The following is a 24276-nucleotide window of genomic DNA, read 5'->3' as shown; positions in this document are numbered from 1 at the left end:
AGCTGAGATCCGGCCACTGCACTCCAGTTTGGGCAACAGAGCAAGACTCCGTCTCAAAAAAAAAAAAAAGAAACATCAAACTTAATCTGTACCATAGACTACATGGACCTAATGGATAGTTACAGAACATTTCAACCAATGGCTACAGAATACACATTGTTCTCAAAGAACTCTTGAGTAATGCCCTATGAGCACAGGTAACCGAAGTAAAAACGGACAAATGGGATCACATCAAGTTAAAAAGGTTGCATACATCAAATGAAATAAACAATAAAGTGAAGAGACAATCCACAGAGTGGGAGAAAACGTTTGCAAACTACCCATCTGACAAGGGATTAATAACCAGAATATATAAGGAGCTCAAAAAACTCAATCAAAAAAAAAAAAACTAATAATCTGATCAAAAATGGACGAAAGATTTGAATAGACATTTCTCAAAAGAAGATATACAAATAGCAAACAGGCATAAGAAAAGGTGCCCAACATCAATGATCATCAGAGAAACAAAAATGAAAACTACAATGAGATATCATCTCACTCTAGCTAAAATGCCTTCATACAAAAGACAGGCAATAACAAATGCTGGAGAGGACGTGGAGAAAATAGAACCCTCGTACACTGTTGTGGTGGGATGTAAATTAGTACAAGAACTATGGAGAACAATTTGGAGGTTCCTCAAAAAACCAAAATTTGAGCTACCATACAATCCAGCAATCCCACTCCTAGGTACATACTCAAAAATAGAAAGGAAATCAGTACAGCAAAGAGATATCTGCACTCCCATGTTTGTTGTAGCATTATTCACAATAACCAAGATTTAGAGGCAAACTAAGTGTCCATCAACAGATGAACAGATACAGAAAATATGGTACATATACACAATGGAGTACTATTCAGTCATAAAAAAGGACGAGATTCCTCTCACTTGCAACAAAACATAGACGGAACCGGGCGTCGTTATGTTAAGCAAAATAACTCAGGAACAAAAAGACAAACTTCCAATGTTCTCCCTTATTTGTGGGACCTAAAAATCAAAACAGTTGAACTCATGGAGATGGAGAGTAGAAGGATGGTTACCAGAGGCTAGGAAGGGCAGTTGCAGGAGGTAGGGGAAAGTAAGGATGGTTAATGGGTACAAAAACAATAGTTAGAAAAAATGAATAAGACCTAGAATTTGCTAGCACAACAGGGTGACTAAAGTCAATAATAATTTAATTGTACATTTAAAAATAGCTAAAAGAGTATAATGGATTGTAATACAAAGGATAAATGCTTGAGGAGATGGATGCCCATTTCCCATGATGCAATTACACATTGCATGCCTGTATCAAAGTATCTCATGTATAAGTATATATACCTACTATGTACCCAAAAAAATTAAAAATAATTTTAAAAAACAGTTAAGATGGCATTTTGCCACAATTATTTAAAAAATACAGTGAAGAGAATAACAAGATAAGCCACAGATTGGGAGAAAACCTTTGTAAATTATGTAAATTATGTACTGTGTCCACACATAAGTTAATAATAAGAAAACAACCCACTCAAAAAAATGGGCAAAATATCTGAAGAGGTATTTCACCTAAAAAGACATTCAGATGGCAAAGAAGCATATGAAAAGATGCTCGCTATCATTATTGATCAGAGAAATACATATTAAAAGCACTATGAGATACTATTGCACACCTGTTAGAATGATTGATACCAAAGAGATCAAATAGCAGATTTTGGCAAAGATGTGAAAAAAAATGGAACTCTTATATGCTGCTGACAGAAATGTAAAATGGCACAACCACCATGGAAAACAGTATCCTTTTCTTAAAAAGTGAATCATACACATACCATTCGATCTAGCCATTTCTCTCCCAAGTACTTGGTTAATCAAGAGAAATGAATGTGTATGTTCATACAAAAACTTGTACATGAATGTTCATAGCAGCTTTATGCACAGTAGTCAAAAACTAGAAACAACCTAAATATTATTAACAGGCAAATTGACTAGCTGTGGTATATTCATAAAATTAACAACTCGGCATTAAAAAAAAAAAAAGTCAACTATTGATACACACAACACGTGAATCTCAAATATTATGCTGGTTAAAAGAAGCCAGACCAGCCCAGGCACGGTGGCTCAAGCTTGTAATCCCAGCACTTTGGGAGGCCGAGGCGGGTGGATCACAAGATCAGGAGACTGAGACCATCCTGGTTAACACAGTGAAACCCCATCTCTACCAACAATACAAAAAATTAGCCAGGAGTGGTGGCAGGCACCTGTAGTCCCAGCTACTCAGGAGGCTGAGGCAAGAGAATGGCATGAACCCGGGAGGTGGAGGCTGCAGTGAGCCAAGATCGTGCCACTGCACTCCAGCCTGGGCAACAGAGTGAGACTCCATCTCAAAAAACAAAAAAAGAAGCCAGACCGAAAAAGAACAGGTACCATATGATTCCACTTATAAAATTCTAGAAAATGCAAATCTATCCATAGTGATATAAAGCAGGTCAGTAACTTTCTGAGATAAGGCACAGAAAAACTGCAAGGAACAGGAAGGAGGGATTACAAGGGGTATGAGGAAGCTCTTGGGAGTTATGAATAGATGCAGTATCTTGATCGTGGTGATGGTTTCACAGGTAAGTATATGTCGAACTTATAAAACCATATATTTTGAATATGTGTAGTTTACTGTATGCCAATTATATCTTAATAAAGCTGTTCAAACGTAATAAAAATAATGTCTGCCCAAAAGAAACTTAGAATCTACCATATAAATTTATTCTATGGCACTGAAGATATTATTTTATTTTATTTTATTTTAAGATAGGTTCTCACTCTGTCACCCAGGCTGGAGTGCAGTAGCACTATCATAGCTCACTGCATCCTCAACCTCCCAAGCTCAAGCGATCCTCTTGCCTCAGCCTCCTGAGTAGCTGGGACCACAGGTGCACGCCACCATGCCCATCTAATTTTTAAAAAATTTTTTGTAGAAACAAGGTCTTGCTATGTTGTCTTGCCCAGGGTTGTCTCAAATTCCTGCGCTCAAGTTATCCTCCCTCCTCAGCTTCCCAGAGTGCTGGGATTACAGGCATAAGCTGCCAAAGTCAGCTTTGAAGATATTACTTTGGTAAGCAGGGAAAGGAAAATCTGAAAAAATGAGCATATATGAAAAGGCTAGCCAGGTGCGGAGGCTCATGCCTGTAATCCCAGCTCTTTGGGAGGCCAAGGTGGGTGGATCACGAGGTCAGGAGTTCGAGACCAGCCTGGCCAACATGGTAAAACCCCGTCTCTACTAATAATACAAAAATTAGCCACGCGTGGTGGTGCATGCCTGTAATCCCAGCTACTCAGGAGGCTGAGGCAGGAGAATCGCTTGAACCTGGGAAGCGGAGGATGCAGTGAGCTGAGATCGCACCATTGCACTCCAGCCTGGGCAACAAGAACGAAACTCCATCTCAAAAAAAAAAAAGAAAGAAAAGGCTAACAATACCTCTTAATATCTACTAAGTAAATTCCTTAAAGATAAAATTTTTATTTTTATCAAAGACTTTTTTATTTCAATTGAATGCTTTATAAAATTTGTTCAGTTTAAAATTCGAAAGAATCAAAAGGAATTGACTCCATCCACCAGCCAATAAGTGACCCCCCCCAAAGGTTACCAATGTTATCAGTTTGATATGTTTAAAATATCATTTAAGCCTAACAACAAACTGCAGAAAAAATTTCCAGAACATAGGAATGATTAAATTACTAACAAGAACCAAAAGTTTACATAAAGTAGTTTTACATGGCTAATAAGTTTGAAATGCTAAAACCAATTTTAAAGGAAACAACTCTTTTTTACATATTAAATAAAAACACATACCTGAAGCAAACCATATTTGGTTTCCACATCATAAAGTTTATAATCCTTAATGTCTGGAGATATAGGGGAAGGTAGATTTTCCCAGTTACCAAGAACATTGGCTAAACTGGCAAAAACTGGTTCTGTACAAAATGCCAAGCAATCCCTGTTTTAAAAAAGAAAAAGTTGTTTACTATCATATTGTTACACATTATCAAAATCAAATATACATAAAATATTAGTACCTCTATTAAACTATCAATAAGAAAGTAGACTATTTTACATTTGGTAATTTCGGCATAGACATAATCCACTTAAACCAACAAAGTTAGGAGCCTCTGCATACAAATTATACTAGATAAATCACTTGGTCTTTTAAACTAAGAGTTGCGATAATTGTGATATTTTTTAAAACTTAAAAAGTGAGAAAATAAAACACTACTTCAACCGTCTTGTTCAAATGATTGATATTCTTTACAGAAAACCAATAAACTAATTCAAAATACCGTTACATTATACCTATGGTATTATCCTTATTTATAAAGCTGTTAATTTTCAGAATACGCTCAAAGGAACTTCCGGATTTCCCACAGATGACCCTGGAATAGGAGTAGTCAGGAAGAGAGACAGGGCATAGCTAGCTCCAGCAGCCCAGTTCCCACTTCATAAAGCAGTTTTGCTTCTATCTATTTTATGTGTCATTTTGAAAGGTATCAGTTACTACATTTTTTAAATTACTAGTCTTTCATGTACAAGAATATTTATAAACTCAGAAAATGTTAGATATTAACATTCAATGGCCTTACAGAGTAATGATCAAGAGCTCAGGCTTTGAGGACAGATACCTGACTTTAAGTCCCAGCATCCTTATGTGCTATCCTGGTAACAATGGACACTATTGTTCTGAGCCTCACTTCACCCATTTGTAAAATGGTGATAATAGACCCGCCTTAAAGGGTTAATATAAAGATCAAATGAGAAAATCATGTAAAATACATAAAGCATGTAAGCTCAATAAGCTTACCACAGGTATTATAATTACCAAGCATTTGCCACTCAAGCCCTAACATTTTAGGCCTTGGGCTTTAGGCTCCGGCAATGAAGAACTACAGAGTAGTTCAGTAACGTGGCTACATAACAAGCTTCTGGGCCTGCGTAGTAACTGTTAAATGGCAGTTATGTCCTTTAACAGATGTCTCATCTGTTCCAGTACCTGAATAACTTTTCTTCTGCCTTAAATCTGTTTTTCAAATGAGAGCATATGCAGAAGCTTAATATATAAGAAACAAATATATAGCTTAGGTTGAAGGAGAGAAAGGGTCACATTGTCCTGCTACCTGCTCAGCCATCATCAAGGAAACTGCCTTATTCTGTACTCCCAACACTTAGCTCATTAACACAATGGACCATAAGGCATGCTTTTGTTGAACTGTAAGGTTAAATAACAAAACAAAACAAAACAAAACAAAACTGTCTTACAGACTCACATAGTGTCTTCTCTGCTAGGTCCCTTTGAATCTACTTTTTTAGCTTCCAAACTGTCATTCTACTAAAATTACTGAATGTGACTAACAACCTCTCACTGGACAAATGTAACGAATTCTTCTCTGTTCTTATTTTCTTTTTTATTCTGTGTTCCCCAGTGTTAGTGGGTTTTTTTCCTTCCTTTTGCTTCCATGACATTGCTGCCAATTCTCCTGCCATACGACAATATTTCTCCTAATTTTTTCTTTGGCTCTCGTTTTCCCTACATTTCAAGGTTCTTTCCTCAGTACTCTGCTCCTTTTACTCATACTCTTGAAAAACTCACTTTGTTTTAGGTTTTAATTACTGCCTGTAAGTGACTCATCCCCATATACATCACCAACTCTGGACTGTCATCTGAATTACTCTTTCTGTAGTGCATTTCCTTTGGGTAATTCCAGTGTCATCGCAGTATTATTAATTCATTAAAAACTGGAAGTTCTTTTTTTCTTCCCTAAAGTGTCCCTATTTCTATCAATGCTACTACAATTTTTACAACCTAACAATTAGGATATCTTAAAGTAATCTTTGAATTGTCTCTCTTCATGACTGCCAATAAATTCCTAATTCTATAATATTTAAATCGCTATACAAAAAGCTGCAGGGACACAGAAAAGTATAACTCATAGCCCTTCTCCCCTCAAGACACTTGAAATGTAATTATGAGATATAAGACATGTAAATACAACATAAAATAACAAGGATAGGTAGGATTCTAATAGGTGACATTAGAGATACTGATAGAAAACACTCCAGAGGAAATAGCACCAAGAAATACAGAGTCAGGAAAGTATAGGAAACGTGTGGGATAAGCTCTGTGTCCTCCACCTTCCCATTCTTCCCCTATCCTTAAAAATCTTAAGGGCCAACAGGGCCACAGGACACATATACCAAACGATCTGATTAAGATTTTCTGAATTAAGAGAGGGGAATACAGTCTGCTGAGGAAGAAGGAAGAAAGGCATAAATTTGGGGTTATAAGTAATGTCAAAAAGGTTATCTAAAGGAGTATTAAAAGTGCCACAAGCTTGAGGGTCCAGTTAGGATTACATAAATTTCATTTTCTTGTCATTCTCAGTAACACTTCCCAAGCTCACCCTTGAGAAAAACAGATGGTAAAGTAACTGAGAGCTATGGACTGACATGATGGGCATAGTAGAAGGTTAAATGTCTGAAACAGTAGTTGGCACACACAAAATTGGCTTCCAAATACTGTATCAATGAAAAGGAGACAAGAAATTCTAGCAAATTAGCAAGGACAGCTACTTTCAGGCAAGAACTGTATTCCATACCCTTGCATCTTCTATTACGACTATTGTAGTGATGAGCACAGGGTAGGCACTGAAGTACAGAATCATGGCAAAAGTAAAGAAAGTATTAATATTTCAAAGAGAGACATATACATAGACAGTGTAAATAAATCTTAGGAAGAAAACTAATGCATAAGAACTCAACACTGACAGTATAAGAATTTTTCAATGACAATACTTGAAACGGACAGATTTCAAATATAAAATTATTTTTAACTATTTGTTCAGGAAGTCTACTATGTAAGTTTTTATAAAAATTTACCTGGATTCCTCTAAAGGATGCTGGACAGTAAGAAGTCGAGGGTGTCGAAGCCGAGTTAACTGTTGGACTCCTCGTTTTAGAGAATCAATGATTTGATCCTTTTCAAATTTTTGATACTTGTCAATCAGTTTTTTATCAAAGACAAAAACTGCCACTTCCTAAATAAAAGAATTGGGTAATTTTAGTCAAGAAATATAGAAAAGTAATAAAATTATATGAATGTCACAATCTACAAATAGAAATAACTACACCATAAAAATTTTAGCATCATAGTAATACTTTTCTGATATCAAAGAGTTGGTTTCCTTATGACAGTAAATCTAAACATTTTAAAAGGTGTAAAACCTAGAGTCCTCATCTAAAGAACACAGGAAAAAACCTTACCTTTGAATTCTGCTATCACAGGTACATATTAACTGTGTACAATCTGTTGTTTCCTGTGTAGTAAACTCTTACGGACGCAGAATTCAAAGAAAATGTTTAAACATTTAAAATGTAACTTACAATGATAATCCTGAAGTATACTACGAAATCTTGAAATGCTTTTTGAAAGAAAGGTTGTAGTCAGGGAGCACTTGTTCGTAAGAAAAACAAATTTGTAGTATCTTTTAGATATGAATATTCTATATTCTATCTCATACCTTCCTATCCTCCATCTTGTTAGGGGCAGTAAATGTAAATGGTTACTAGTACAGGGACTTGCTCTCCCACCACCTCTCTTTGAAATCATTCATAGCTTATTTTATACTATTAAAAGCACATATCCTCATCATCTTCTTCTTTTCACTATCCCTCAGACATCCAAGGAAAAACAGTTCTCATCTAGTTACCCCTCTTAACAAATCAATAAAAAAAAACTCTACTGATAGGTGATGTGTTCTCGGTAATAATGCAAAATAAACTGGAAGCAAAATTAGCAAAGAATGCTAGCCTTCCAAAATTCCTTGAAAGATTTAGAAACTCTTTCAGAATTTCTATGTCTTTGAAAGCCTCAAATTAAACCTACTGCTACTCAACTATCAATATCTAAGACATTATTTTCTATTCTCATTTTTTTCTCTTCTAATTATTTTCTTCTGTTCTGCATTTTTGCTACATTAGCATTATTATTTACACAAGTTAGCCTGGCAACTCAATCATCTCATAGAGATTCACCGCAAAAAATCCAATACAATAAATTTCCCAAATATAACTTGTAAAATGAGGGTTCCTTATGTATATAAATGAGTTAAGGATATTAGAGGAGTAAGTCTCTGAAAAGTGGCAACAAAAAGGAATTATTTAGCACTGTAACTCAATTAAAACACAACATTCCCCCAAGCATCTGTGAATAAGGCAGCATTTACTACAATAAAACAACAGAGAACGTATTTATACAGCCCTCCAGACATTGGCATTAGATCAGAGGAGACTCTGAGTCAATTTCCCTTCAACTGACCAGCTGCTTTTGGGCAAGTTTTGTCAACAGAAAAAAAAGAAGAATAAAGAATAATATGAATACCTCAAAGGAACACTGAAGAATAAGTCACACAGTAATATAAAAAGAACTTACTGTAATACTTCACATATTCAATTAATGTCAGCTAATGTCGTTACACCACTAACATCAAGACCTGTATTTTGTTACTTTTCTATTACTGATGAGCTTTCTGCTGACACCCATCTGATCAATGACACATATATATGATCAATGATACACACATTCAAGACCAATGGTCAAGAATCAACTTTGAAAGATAGAGATTCAACATCCTGTCAACTTGATAAGGAACATCAATATATTAAGCTAAACAAAATGATGTGATATAAACCCAATACCATTCCCATGTCACACAGAAATAAACATGCAGCATCTAAGAATATAACAGTGATCAGGAGCCCAGTTTCCAGAGTCACACAAACCTAAAATGGAATTTAACTCCTGCCATTTACTATGCTGACCCTGAACTCAAACCTTGGTCATTGTTATTTTCAGACCAGAGTCAAAAAAGGAATGAGATAAAACATGAAAATATAATACACTCTACAGCTAAAGTTTCAGGCATTAGTCTACTAGAAAATCTTACAAATAGAGGTTCCCAAGTCAACTATTTATATAATAGAAATAACAATAGAGGCTGGGCACAGTGGCTCAAGCCTGTAATCCCAGCACTTTGGGAGGCCGAGACGGGTGGATCACGAGGTCAGGAGATTGAGACCATCCTGGCTAACACGGTGAAACCCTGTCTCTACTAAAAATACAAAAAACTAGCTGGGCGAGGTGGCGGGCGCCTGTAGTCCCAGCTACTCGGGAGGCTGAGGCAGGAGAATGGCGTAAACCCGGGAGGCGGAGCTTGCAGTGAGCTGAGATCCGGCCACTGCACTCCAGCCAGGGCGACAGAGCAAGACTCTGTCTCAAAAAAAAAAAAAAAAAAATAACAATAGATAGCATTTTCATATAAGTATGTGCCAAGCACTGTGCTAAGTACTTTTCAGGAATTATTCTATTCCTCACAGAAACCCTATGAGACAAATATATTAACTTTACAAATGAGGATGTTGTGGAGAAGATAAATGTTTTCTAAGATAAAAAAAGTCAAGTTTCAAACACAGTTAGTCCACAGGACTATATTTTTAGCCAAGACATCATTCTGTCGCCCCAGAAATAACACAGGGAAAATACGGAACACCAAAGTAAAACACGATGCATGTCTTCAAGAAAGAAATCAGTCATTTAGGCTGAGTAACAGCTTTAAATAGCACTCATACAAACACCTCCTCTTAACTCCTGATCATTATGAGGCACAGGACAACCAGGAGGTAAGAGTTTTACATAATACTAATTTGAACTAAAAACAAATGACCTAAAACTTCAAGTTCCCATCTTGCCATTCATATGCACAATCTTATTTTAGTAAGTCTTCTGCTATAACACATTTTATAAATACATCCAATTTAAATGTTTTGTGGCTGGTGAGGTAGCTCACGCCTGTAATCCCAGCACTTTGGAGCCTGGGCAGCAGAGCGAGATTTCCATCTCAAAAAAATAAATAAATAAAAATAAATAAATGTTTTATTTTTCAAGTTTTTTTTTTTTTCTTTTTTTTGAGACAGGGTCTCACTCTATCACCCAGGCTGGAGTGCAGTGGCACAATCATGGCTCACTGTATCCTCCACCTCCCAGTCTCAAGTGATCCTCTCACCTCAGTCTCCCAAGTAGCTGGGACCACAGCCGTGTGCCACTATGCCCGACAAATTTTTAAATTTTTTTGTAGAGACAAGGTCTCAACCATGTTGCCCAGGCTGGTCTCAAACTCCTGGACTCAAGCAATCCTCCCACCTCAACCTCCCAAAGTATTGAGATTACAGGTATAAGCCACCGTGCTCAGCTCAAGATGTTCTAAATGCATATATACAAAAAGGACCACATGAAATAGCTCTTGCAGTTTCACCACATTTAAAGAGGAACACTATAGTTCATGAAGAAAATGAAAACACTGGCTGGGCATGGTGGCTCATGCTTGTAATCCTAACACTGTGAAAATGAGGCAGGAGAATGGTTTGATGCCAGGGACTCAAGACCAACCTGAGCAACACAGTAAGGCCCCATCTCTTAAAAGAAAAAAAGAAAAGAAAAAAAAACTCACAAAATTCTCTCAGTCCATTGTTTTAGGTCAAAGACGATAGATTCCTAAATAAGTCAGAATAGGTTATCAACTATCTTAAAAATATTTTCTCTTTGTTTCAAACAGTTGATTAAAATTACCCAACGTTAACAAGGTTGTGTTGTTAATCCTCAGGCCTCATACTGACTTCCTAAAAGAAAACTATTACACTGTACAAAGCCTCTCATCAGAATATACCATAATCTAATTTCTAACTTACATTTTTCTTTTACTACTTTTCTATACTACCCACTCGGCTAACACATATCACTTATGCAAAAGTTCAATCACCTTATATATATTACAATTTTCTTGAAGAAAGAAACAATGTCTTATGTGTCTCCGTATCTACCACAGAACCCAGCAGTTATGCCTAGAAGATACTCAGATATCTATTGCCTACTGATAGTAAAGAAAGATAAGCAATTAAACCTTTTCATCATTTTTAATTAAAATATTTAACTTTTTATTAACAAAAATTTCAAATATACAGAAAAAATCACATAGTACAATCATCCAGTATGTCTTCTGCTTAACATTCAACAACTGTTAACTGTAGTTAAATTTTGAGTTTTTTAATACAAAAATTATTAGAGCAAAATATAAGCAATATATGGTATACTATTCTTTATTTATTCATTGCTTATTTTTTAAAAACATTGGCAAAGAAAGACACTCACTAAAAAGTATTTTTTCTCAATAGCCTAACTTTAAACAAAAAAGGCTATGAAAATATTCTAAAAAACTGTATTATTTGTCACAATACAGTATATGTCCCATTTGATACAGACCTAATTTATAATTTTTAAGAGCTACTTGTGAGTCAGGCATGGTGGCACATGCCTGTAATCCCAGCTACTTTGGAGGCTGAGGTGGGAGGATCGCTTGAGCCCAGGAGGTCAAGGCTGTAGTAAGCTATGGTTGTGCCTGTGAATAGCCACTGCACTCCAGCCTGAGCAACATACTAAAACCGCCATCTCTGGGGGAAAAAAAAAAACAAAGAGGCTAGTCTGCTTACCACAAAGTTGAGCTCTGTTGATAACAAGATAGTTTTAAGTAATAAAATTTAAATTACATAATTTTCCAACAGTGATCACGACCTCCACTAATCTAACCCTCAGAGGCACCAGAGGTGGTTTCTGGAACACAGATGTTCCCTGAGATCTCTATTTTACGGACCCTCATGACTGGCTGGTGGTGAATATCAAGCATCACACACTCCATTTTTCATCTGATTTTGGGATGTTCCTTCTTCAAAACAATAAACCAAACTATAAACTTTTATTTACATTAAGTTAAAAATAAGTTGTTGAGAAGAATGAAAGGTAAAAACATACCCCTTAAAATTCCTAGTCTATGATCATATTTTGTCTAGGTGACGTGACTAGCATATTTGGCTTTGCACAAAAGTTTCCTTTATTTTAAAACTATTAATTATTCTAATTTAATTATTTATTATAATTTAATTATGCTTTTGTATATATAATATTAGCAAGCCTCATCCATGAATACTGGCATCTGGATAACACAATGTATATTTTGTAGTAAGGACGGATTATGTCCTGTACATTTTATAGTGAGGAAGGGATTATGGCCAACCCGACGTTTGGTAGAGTGGGTAAGATATGAACAATAATTAAGTATTTATTATATAATAATTATTAGAAATTAATCAATCTTCACTATCCTCATAGAAACAGTCATTTCAGGGAGGTGTTATGAAGCCCCTGAAGTAGGGCAAAAATATCAGGTCAACAAACACAACTTTTAATGCAAACTAACACAAAGGTACCCTTTTTTTTTTTTCAAGAAAAAAGGTCTACTGCAAAAGCAAATATAAAAGGTCATAATAAATGTAAAATACTAGAAGACTACTCATAAATGTTAAACTAATCAATTTTGAAGGGTAATTCCTTGACAACACAGAATCTGACGTCAAGATCAACAGAAATGCTTACTAAATAAATGCTTAAATATCCCAAGACCAGGCAAAATTACATGTATAAACATATACACACACATACACATTTTTTAAAACATCTTCTTCCAAAATAAATCTCTTAGCTTGATATTTGACAGTTGAAAGAAATTTCAAAATGTAGAATTATTCTTCTACTTGAAAGGAGGTAAAAATCAGGGACATAGCTGAGACGGAAATAAGACGTATGTGGTGTTTTATTAGAAATCATTTAAACAAATTAGCAGCCTTGATAGTCATAATATTCCTACCTAACAGATAACATAGTATTCCAATTTTTAAAGGACATACACATATGTACGTATATATATGGTAAACATTTCTCATTTATTATATATATATAGCTTGGCCAAAATAAAAATTTCTATCTTTAATGACTAGTTTAAATAAAGTATAACTTAAAAATTAGCAAAATCAATGAAATCCAACCAAGGGCATTTGCCTCAGAAATACCTCTCAAATAAATATTTATAACAAAGAACATAACAATATGTTTGAAAATAATACCTATATTCAAATGATCAGTTTAAGCCTGAAAACATGAAATTGTGTAAAAAGACTAAGTCAGTTAGAAAACTGTAACAGAATATAATGGTATAAATTCCATGTCTGAATTACCTATCAGACATTCTTAATGTTCAGAAGAGAGGGAAGCAGGGAATATTTCACTGAATTTTCAAAAATTAAATAAACCCTCCACCCAGAATGTCTAAAATTAAAAAGACTATATAACAACATTGGCAGGGATGTGAAGAAACTGTAACTGCTGGTGGAAGTTTCTAGTACACTGGCATCACACTGGAAAAACTATTTGGCAATGAACACATACACTACAACCTAGCAATTCCATACCTAGGTAATGCCTCATATGTGCCAATGGCACAAACAAGAATGTCTACAGCTGTACTCTATCAATGAAAAGTAAAACTGCGTTGTTCAACAACACAGATTAGCTTATTCATATACTATTAAGGAAAAGGGGTCAAACACAAGAGTATATACAATTCCATTTAAATAAAGTTCAAAAACAGGCAAAATTATTCTAGTGTTAAAGGACAGGGTAGTGGTTATCCCTGGAGAGAAGGGGGTTAGGAATAATGACTAGGAAAGGACACCAGTATTAGTAGTTTTTTTTTATTGGTCTGGATGCTGGTTACATGGGTGTATTCTCTGTGAACATAAGCTGTACACTCAGGATTTGTGCAATATTCTATAATATGCTGAACATAAGTTATTAAAAATAAGTTTACATTTTAAAAATTAAGCAGACTACACAATTTTTTTTAGACAGAGTCTCCCTACATTGCGCATATTGGTCTCAAACTCCTGAGCTGAAGGGGTCCTTCCACCTTGGCCTCCCAAAGTGCTGAGACTACAGGCATGAGCCACCATGCCTGGCCAATACCACAATTTTTATTCTCTAAATATCACCTGGAGATGTCTTTAGCATCCCAGCTGAGATTCTAGAAAAAAATAATAATGAGAAACTAAGAGCCGCTTCTAAATGAACACTCAAAAAAGAAACTAGGCCGGGCGTGGTGGCTCATGCCTGTAATCCCAGCACTTTGCGAGGCTGAGAAGGGGGGATCACTTGAGATTGGGAGTTTTAGACCAGTCTGGCCAACGTGGTGAAACCCTGTCTCTACTAAAAATACAAAAATTAGCCAGCCATGGTGGCGCGCACCTGTAGTCCTAGCTACTCGGGAGACTGTGGTGGGAGAATTGCTTTAACCCAGGAGGTGGAGGTTGCAGGGAGCCCAGATCGCACCATTGCACTCCAGCCTGGGCGAAAGAGCGAGACGCTGTCTCAAAAAAAAAAAAAAAAAAAAAGAAAAGAAAAAGAAACTAAACAGCTCTACAAGTTCACTAATAGCACATACCATTAGTATAAAACTTAAATAGTAGCTTAAAAAGCCAATAAGCTATCAGTAAAGAGCTATCAATTTCAATATGTTTACAAACCTTATAATTTGGTAAATTTATCCAAATAATAACTGAAAAATCTTAATGTCTTATTTTTTCTTTTTGAGACAGAGTCTTGCTCTGTCACCTAGGCTGGAGTGCAGTGGCGCCATCTCAGCTCACCGCAACCTCCACCTCCCAGGTTCAAGAGATTCTCCTGTCTTAGCCTCTTGAGTAGCTGGTACTACAGGCATGCGCCACCACACCCAGCTAATTTTTGTATTTTTAGTAGAGATGGGGTTTCACCACGTTGCCCAGACTGGTCTAAAACTCCCGACCTCAAGTGATCTGCCCACCTCAGCCTCCCAAAGTGCTGGAATTACAGGCATGAGCCACCGCACCTGGCCATCTTCAAATATTAAAACTATGTGTGAAAATCCCCCGTCCCAAATTCCTAACCCATTGTTTACCTCAAACTCAATGTCAAATTTCAGATCATATATGCTGCCATACAACACAACTGCAATACGGCACAAGAAAGACTGAGAGGGTAGAAAGCACGACCTGAGTCTTAATGCCTCTTTACGGAGAAAAAAAGAGATCAAGAACAGTTATCTTTTTTGTTATTTTTCTTCCAGGTTATCTAGATCAGTACTGTCCTATCAACAGAATTTTCTGTAAAGATAGAAAGTTCTATATCTACATTGTCCAGTACAGTGGTCCTAGACTAGCCACATGTGGCCATGGAACATTTGAAATGTGACTAGTACAACTAAGGAATTTAAATTAATTTAACTTTGGCTACCATACTGGGTAGCATAGCTCTAGACTGTATATTTGGTATGATTCACTGAGTAAAAATGAGATAAATGAAAAAGAATTAAAACTTTTCAATTAAAGCGGAAATTTAAATGATGCTTCAATGTCAAGGTGGTTAAGGACTTAGCTATTCTTTAAAAAATTAACCAGTAGTAAAGACAGGATACTCAGTTCTGACCCCTGCAAGTTGATGGAGGCAAAAAAAGAAAATTTGAACCTATATCCACTGAGCTCACTGGTGTACCACCTTTCATTTCACAGCAATAAATATAGAAAAAAAGTGGAATGTAGTAACGTTTCCTAAGAAAATCCAGTGCTGACGGTCAGCAGTTGAGAATGGGGTTCTATCATTCGTGCCTGGTTCTCATGTTCGAGAAGCTCCAACACCATCAGAAGATTTCAGCATATGAACTACTGATATTACCACAACTACCTAGAACCTTTCTGGTTAGGCACGGAGATGCTATTATATATTATCACATCCTTAATAAAAATGTCTAATTTTGTAAATTTGTTATTTTGTTTTCCCCTTATATAACTGATTGTAAAAGCAATGTGTGCTGGAATCAGAGGATGTTGTTCATTTACATAACTCATGACCTCATTAATAGTTTTTAGGTAGTCAATACTCAAGAAATCATTTACTTTTTTGGATAAGCTTATGGTGAATTGAAGAAAAAGCAATGTTCAAAAGCAACAAATCGATCAGCATTTCAGATGCAGATCAACTCTGAATTTCAATAAAGACTTCCAAATGGCAATAAAAACAAGATTTAACAGGTTGGATACAAATGACATACCAGCAAATTATCACAGGACCAAGATTCCTATTTCATAGAAGGATAACCAAAGCCAATTCAGTCTTCAGTGTACTTAGCTGGAAAATAAGCTAACTTCGGAAAAGTAGCAAATAATGCATACCCACAATTGTATGATCGTGGTAGTTATTGGGAGGTATATATAAGAAATCCATTACATTTTACAACCCATATATTTCACTTGTAGGGAAGTAAAAGTACTTTTGAAAACAGTGATTTTGGCCTGGCACAGTGGCTCACGCTGTAATCCCACCACTAAGACTGAACTAAGACACACTTAACATCGAAAAATTTAACTGGGTATTTTGCCAGTAACATACTGACAAACATGAAAAGAAAATTTAAGAAACATGGCAATTTCTATCCTAAAACATATACTTCGCTAAATATTACAATCTAATATACTAGTTTGCTCAACTAACATGTTTATGAAGTAAGCAAAATTAGATTTCAAGATGATATGGTATGTCAAACAGTATATCTGTAACCAGGAGGATTCAGAGCATATTTAAAAGCATTTGTTTTTTGTATGACATCGTAAGACAAAATGAGAACTAAAGAACTCATTTAAGAACCTATTAAAGAACTTTTGGCATTTCTTAACATAAAAATGCATACATGCATTTTATGGTTCTTAGCATGTGTGTTTCTTCCAACTGGATGCTGAATTAAAACTTACCTGCTTTGTTGACTTTTTTGTGCCATTAAATATCTTCCAAGCTAGCCCATTGCCACCACTGGCAATGTGTCGACCAACATCAAATTCTCTAGTGACAGGATTTCCCATTACAGCACTAGTGACATCAGCTGTTACTTTTGTAACAGTACTCTTCAATTTATTAAGCATGGACTCCATGGCTGCAATACTGGGTAGTTACAGTCACCTAGAAAAACAGAAGGATAGTGGAGAACTGATCATTTCTTATTTGTATAAGCATTTATTCAAAGTTTAATTTGAAAAGCATAAGATCTCCCAAACAGTGAACAGAATAATCCTATATAGATAAAAGTTGTATGTTGGTTTTGTCCTCAGAGAACCCAATACACTTTAGTACAAATGTAAGTCCAGAAATCAAACTGTTCGTTTCAACCTCAGTTCTCACTGACCAGGAAAAGATATATTCACACTTGACAATGACATTAAAAAAAGAGAATGAATATTGCTCAACTGTATAACACGGATCCTGTAAGACTTATAGTTGGGGGTGGGCATGGTGGCTCATGCCTGTAATACCAGCACTTCAGGAGGCCAAGGCAAGTGGATCACCTGAGGCCAGAAGTTTGAGACCAGCTGGCCAACACGGTGAAAAACCATCTCTACTAAAAATACAAAAATTAGCCAGGCATGGTGGCAGGTGCCTGTAAGTCCTAGCTACTTGGGAGGCTGAGGCCCAAGAATCACTTCAACCCAAGAGGTGGAGGTTGCAGTGAGCCGGGATCGTGCCACGACACTCCAGCCTGGGTGACAGAGAGAGACTGTATCTCAAAAACAAAACAAAAAAAGACTTAAAGTGGGGTTTGTGGGGTTTGAGAGACCAAAGCAGGAGGATCATTTAAGGCCAGGAGTTCGAGATCAGTCTGGCCAACATGGCGAAAAACCGTCTCTACAAAAAATACAAAAATTAGCCAGGCATGGTGGCACACGCCCATAATCCCAGTTACTCGGGAGACTGAGGTACAAGAATTGCTTGAACCCGGGAGACGGAAGTTGCAGTGAGTCAAGAGTCGAGATCACACTATTTTGTACTCCAGGGTGGGTGACAGCACGAGACTCTGTCTCAAAAACAACAACAACAACAAATATAGAAGGTCTGACTCTCACTTCACATTTAAAAATTTACCCTTATTTTTTCTTTTTCCACCCCTTTTCACAGGTGTTGATCACTTCACATTAAAAACAACAATATAAAACTTAAAAAATGCTAACGTTTTACTAAGCAATAAATTTGTATCTTCTTTATTATTATTTTTCTGTAGAGACAGGGTCTTGCTATGTTGCCCAGGCTGGTCTCAAACTCCTAGCCTCATGTGATCCTCCCATCTTGGTCTCCCAAAGTGCTGAGATTACAGGAATAAATAAGCCACCACGTCTAGCCCAAATTGGTATTTTATAAAAAGTTTTATTCATTATTAAATAATAATTACATTCAACTATCAAATCACTTAAGAAAATCTCCTAAAAGAGAAGCATTGGCCAGGCACAGTGGCTCATGCTTGTAATCCCAGCACTTTGGGAGGCTGATGGAGGTGGATCACTTGAGCTCACAAGTTCAAGACCAGCCTGGGAAGCATGGAGAAACCCTGTCTCTACAAAAAATACAAAAATTAGCCAAGAATGGGGCATGTGCCTGTACTCCCAGCTACTTGGAAGGCTGAGGTGGAAGGATCGTTTGAGCCCGGGATGGGGAGCTACAGTGAGCTGGGATAGCACCATTGCACTCCCGCCTGGGTGACAGCCAGACTCTATCTCCAAAAAAAAAAAAAAGCACTGATGGTAAAGGGGCAATAAAATACATACATGCATAATGAGCATAAGCATAAAGTCTGAAGATTATTTTTAAAATTTTACATAGTTTTGTTATGAATGACATGTCATTAATGAATACTTATCATTTATTTGGTAATTTTTAATAAGCATAATGATCAGCAGTTGTTACCGGTTGAATATTTATCCTAAATGCTTGGGACCAGAAGCATTTTGGATTTTTTTATTTTTTTCAGATGTTGGAATGCTCACATTACATACTTACTGACTGAGTAACCCTAATTCAAAAATCCAAAATCCGAAATGCTCCAATGAGCATTTTCTTTAAGCACCATGTCACTGCTCAAAAAGTTTCAGATTTTGGAGCACTTCAGATTTTTGGATTAGGGATATTCAACCCGTATTAATAATTAGTAATTGCTAGGCTTAACTTTTCTCCTTTGGTAAATTAAAATAGACTCTAATTGTGATGATGTCTGTTGACATCTTTAGTTGAAGAAAGCTAAAGGAAGCTTTCTTCAAACTATAATATCTGTATCTCTAGGGTTACCTGAAGTCTTTTCAGGGAATACATGGGCATAGACAGTTTTAAGGTAGCAGTTCCTAATCTGGAGTCAGGTAAAGACTTCAAAGATAATTAGAGGTATTATTAGGCCCCCATACTAGGCTTTGTTACTGAATGCATTAAACATATATAACACCATTTTGTAGTTATGGAAGTGTTATTACAATTATTTCAAAATAATGTTTTTATTCTATACTTTTTATTTCATACATTTAAAAATATTACTCTAAGTAAATAAATGAATAAGTTACTCTAACTTCTGGCCATAAGGGAGGAACAAAGAGTGAATCTGCCCTCTTGCTTTTAACAACTAGAAAACTGAACAAAATATATGAAACACATTTTTTCAGACATTGAACAGGCAGCAAGAGCCTTTGATCCCAGTAAGAAAGAGAACTAACAAGAGAACCAGGATTGCCCCAGAGGCACATTGCAAACTACAGAGCACAAAGCAGAATTACAGGTTGCTATCTAGCTGAATTGAGAAGCTGGAGGGACAAACTGGCATTCAAGAATACGGAGGTAGATGAAAGTTCTGAGACACAATTTCAAAGTGAATGAAGCTAAAGAAAATGCAGAGAGGTCCCCTTCATGCTCTGTTCCCTGGTCCCACACATGCTTATGCATAGTGTGACACTCCACCAGGTCTGGCAAGAACCAAACTAGAAAGCTATGAGTTGAATAGTTTCAAAGTTCACACAAGGCTGCAAATCATTCGGTATCTCATCAGCTGGAGTAGTGAGTCTTCACTGACCACTAAGACATTTAGCAGAAACCTTGTAAGAACCATGCCTTAATAGTGGGGTAAACCACCCTTAGAGTAAAAGCTAATCTAAATCTGCTCTAAAATCAATTCCCAAATGACCAAAGTAATAATAAATTACTAAACTGCCTACCGGAACAAAACCCAATAGTCATGAAAAGAAGACACGTAACATGCACAAAAAAATTCAGATATTAAACAATGTAACATTCACAATGTTCAGCAGGCAATCAATAACTATTAGACATGCCAAGAAGCAAGATGATGTGACTTACACAACAGTAGACCCCAACCCCCAGGCCGCAGATTAGTACCAGTCCATGGCCTATTAGGAACCGGGCTGCAAAGCAGGTGAGCAGTAGGTGAGCAAGTATTCCTGCCTAAGCTCCGCCTCCTGTCAGATAGGTGGCAGCAATGGATTCTCATAGAAGTGTGAACCCTACTGCAAACTGCACATGCGAGGGATCTAGGTTGTGCACTCCTTATGAGAATCTAACTAATGCCTGATGATCTGAGGTAGAACAGTTTCACCCTGAAACCAAGCCCCCCACACCCCATCCATGGAAAAACTGTCTTCCAGGAAACTGGTCCCTGGTGCCAAAAAGGGACTGCTGCTATACAAAGCTCCAAGAAATTAAATAAACCACATGTGGGATAAACACAAAGAAACCCATACATAGATATACCAAATAGCTGAAAACCAGTGATTAAAAGAAAAATCTTGAAAGCAGCCACAGAAAACAAGTAAATTACACATAAGAACAAAGATAAGAATTTCCACAGACTGGCCAGGTGCGGTGGCTCATGCCTGTAATCCCAGCACTCTGGGAGGCTGAGGCAGGCAGATCATGAGGTCAAGGGATGGAGACCATCCTGGCAAACATGGTGAAATCTCATCTCTACTAAAAATACAAAAATTATCTGGGCAAGGTGGTACACGCCTATAGTCCCAGCTACTCAGGAGGCTGAGGCAAAAGAATTGCTTGAACCCAGGAGGTGAAGGCTGCAGTAAGCCAAGATCGCACCACGACACTCCAGCTTGGCGAGGGAGCAAGACTCTGTCTCAAAAAAAAAAAAAAAAACAAAAAAGAATTTCCCCAGATTTGGCAGAAACAACACATGCCAGAGAACAACTGAATAAGGTCTTTAAAACTGGTAAAGGAAACTGTCAACCTAGAATTCTATAGGTTGGGGAAAAAACTTTCAAAACTCAATGTGAAATAAAGACATTTTCAGAAAAACAACAGATAATCACTATAAAAACTAGTAGAGCTGGGAGGATCACTTGAGCCCAGCAGTTCGAGACGAGCCTAGGCAACACAGTAAGACCCCATCTCTACAAAAAATAGAAAAATTATCCAGGTATGGTGTCACTTGACTGTAGTCTCATCTACTCAGGAGGCTGAGGCAGAAGAATCAACTGAGACCAGGAGGTGGAGGCTGCAGTGAGCTGTGATTGTGCCACTGTACTCCAGCCTGGGTGACAGAACAAGATCCTCTCTCTAAGAAAAGAAAGGAAAAAGAAAAAAAAAAAACTTAAGAAAGTTTTTAAAAGCAGAACAATAAAAATAAGAATGATGTGGGTATATAAAAAATACTTTTCATGTCATAATATATTTAAAAGATAGCTGATCATTTAAAACAAAAATAATAACAATGTATTGTGCTTATAACATATGTAGAAGAACTGGCACAAGAAAGAACAGGAGGGGGAAATGTAAGTATATTTTTTAAAGATCCTTACATTATAGGTGAGGCAGTACAGTATCATTTGAAGGCAGGTTGTGGTAAGTTAAATGATATATACTGTAAACCCTCGAATAATAACAAAATAAAATTAACTACAAAATAATAAAGTGATATAACTAAATTGTAAAGACAAAAATAAACCCTAAAGTAAACTGAATAAATATAAAAAGAAGCAGAAAAGAGGAAGGAACAAAAAACAAATGCAGCAAATACAAAATAAATAGCAAGATGGTTCACTTAAATCCAACCGTATCAATAAATTACATTAAGTGTAAACAATTTAAAATTTCAATTGCAAGGCAGAGATTGTCAAATTGGATAAAAAAGCAAGATCTAACTATATGCTTCTTACAAAAACCCACTTTAAAAGTATAAAAACACAGGTAAAAGAATGTGAAAATATACCAAGTTGGAGTGGCTATATTAATAACAGAATAAGCTTGAAGACAAAGAGGTAATTTTGTAATGACAAAGTTGTCAATTTACCAAAAAGACATAACAATACTAAATATGTACACACCCAATAAGAGAACTTCAAAATAAACGCAGCAGAAAGTGGCAGAACTGACAGAAGAAATGGACAAATTCATAATTATAGTTGGAGACTTCACGAGTTCTCACTTAGTAACACAGAGCAAGCAGGGAGAAAATCAGTAAGGACAGAGATTTCAACAGCACTATCAAACAACCTGAACTAAAACACTCACTCTACAAATAACAAATTGTTTTCATGTAGATATGTAACATTCACTAAAACAAACTATATGTTGGGCTATGAAACAAGTCTCGAAATATTTATAACTACTGAAATAATACAAACTATTTTCTTTGACTACAATAAAATTAAACTAGAAATCAATAATAGATTAAAATACATAGAAAAACTGCAAATATATGGAAACTGATCAACATCTTTTTTTTTTTGAGATGGAGTCTTGCTCTGTTGCCCAGGCCGGAGTGCACTGGCACAATCTCGGCTCACTGCAACCTCCACCTCCTGGGTTCACGCCATTCTCCTGCCTCAGCCTCCTGAGTAGCTGGGACTACAGGCACTTGCCACCATGCCCGGCTAATTTTTGTATTTTTAGTAGAGATGGGGTTTCACCACGTTGCCCAGACTGGTCTAAAACTCCCGACCTCAAGTGATCTGCCCACCTCAGCCTCCCAAAGTGCTGGAATTACAGGCATGAGCCACCGCACCTGGCCATCTTCAAATATTAAAACTATGTGTGAAAATCCCCCGTCCCAAATTCCTAACCCATTGTTTACCTCAAACTCAATGTCAAATTTCAGATCATATATGCTGCCATACAACACAACTGCAATACGGCACAAGAAAGACTGAGAGGGTAGAAAGCACGACCTGAGTCTTAATGCCTCTTTACGGAGAAAAAAAGAGATCAAGAACAGTTATCTTTTTTGTTATTTTTCTTCCAGGTTATCTAGATCAGTACTGTCCTATCAACAGAATTTTCTGTAAAGATAGAAAGTTCTATATCTACATTGTCCAGTACAGTGGTCCTAGACTAGCCACATGTGGCCATGGAACATTTGAAATGTGACTAGTACAACTAAGGAATTTAAATTAATTTAACTTTGGCTACCATACTGGGTAGCATAGCTCTAGACTGTATATTTGGTATGATTCACTGAGTAAAAATGAGATAAATGAAAAAGAATTAAAACTTTTCAATTAAAGCGGAAATTTAAATGATGCTTCAATGTCAAGGTGGTTAAGGACTTAGCTATTCTTTAAAAAATTAACCAGTAGTAAAGACAGGATACTCAGTTCTGACCCCTGCAAGTTGATGGAGGCAAAAAAAGAAAATTTGAACCTATATCCACTGAGCTCACTGGTGTACCACCTTTCATTTCACAGCAATAAATATAGAAAAAAAGTGGAATGTAGTAACGTTTCCTAAGAAAATCCAGTGCTGACGGTCAGCAGTTGAGAATGGGGTTCTATCATTCGTGCCTGGTTCTCATGTTCGAGAAGCTCCAACACCATCAGAAGATTTCAGCATATGAACTACTGATATTACCACAACTACCTAGAACCTTTCTGGTTAGGCACGGAGATGCTATTATATATTATCACATCCTTAATAAAAATGTCTAATTTTGTAAATTTGTTATTTTGTTTTCCCCTTATATAACTGATTGTAAAAGCAATGTGTGCTGGAATCAGAGGATGTTGTTCATTTACATAACTCATGACCTCATTAATAGTTTTTAGGTAGTCAATACTCAAGAAATCATTTACTTTTTTGGATAAGCTTATGGTGAATTGAAGAAAAAGCAATGTTCAAAAGCAACAAATCGATCAGCATTTCAGATGCAGATCAACTCTGAATTTCAATAAAGACTTCCAAATGGCAATAAAAACAAGATTTAACAGGTTGGATACAAATGACATACCAGCAAATTATCACAGGACCAAGATTCCTATTTCATAGAAGGATAACCAAAGCCAATTCAGTCTTCAGTGTACTTAGCTGGAAAATAAGCTAACTTCGGAAAAGTAGCAAATAATGCATACCCACAATTGTATGATCGTGGTAGTTATTGGGAGGTATATATAAGAAATCCATTACATTTTACAACCCATATATTTCACTTGT

At 36.4% G+C, this 24276-nt stretch overlaps 1 protein-coding gene across 2 annotated transcripts in view; it reads right to left on the bottom strand.

Annotated features, from left to right (window-relative positions):
• Nucleotides 1-24276, bottom strand: part of SCYL2 (SCY1-like 2 (S. cerevisiae)) — a 77262-nt gene that overhangs the window by 41000 nt on the left and 11986 nt on the right. For both annotated transcript variants that reach the window (XM_011934651.1, XM_011934656.1), the window contains exons 2-4: nt 16773-16977; nt 6933-7090; nt 3858-4002 (exon numbers count right to left, since the gene is read on the bottom strand). In XM_011934651.1, the coding sequence (XP_011790041.1) occupies nt 3858-4002; nt 6933-7090; nt 16773-16949 (480 nt within the window). In that variant the 5' untranslated portion in view covers nt 16950-16977. The remainder of the gene's footprint in view (nt 1-3857; nt 4003-6932; nt 7091-16772; nt 16978-24276) is intronic.

This window comes from Colobus angolensis, unplaced genomic scaffold, assembly GCF_000951035.1.
Source record: "Colobus angolensis palliatus isolate OR3802 unplaced genomic scaffold, Cang.pa_1.0 Scaffold10, whole genome shotgun sequence".
Classification (NCBI taxonomy): Eukaryota; Metazoa; Chordata; class Mammalia; order Primates; family Cercopithecidae; genus Colobus; species Colobus angolensis.
Note: the sequence above shows the minus strand (reverse complement) of the source record. Positions and strands in the feature narration are given on the sequence as shown.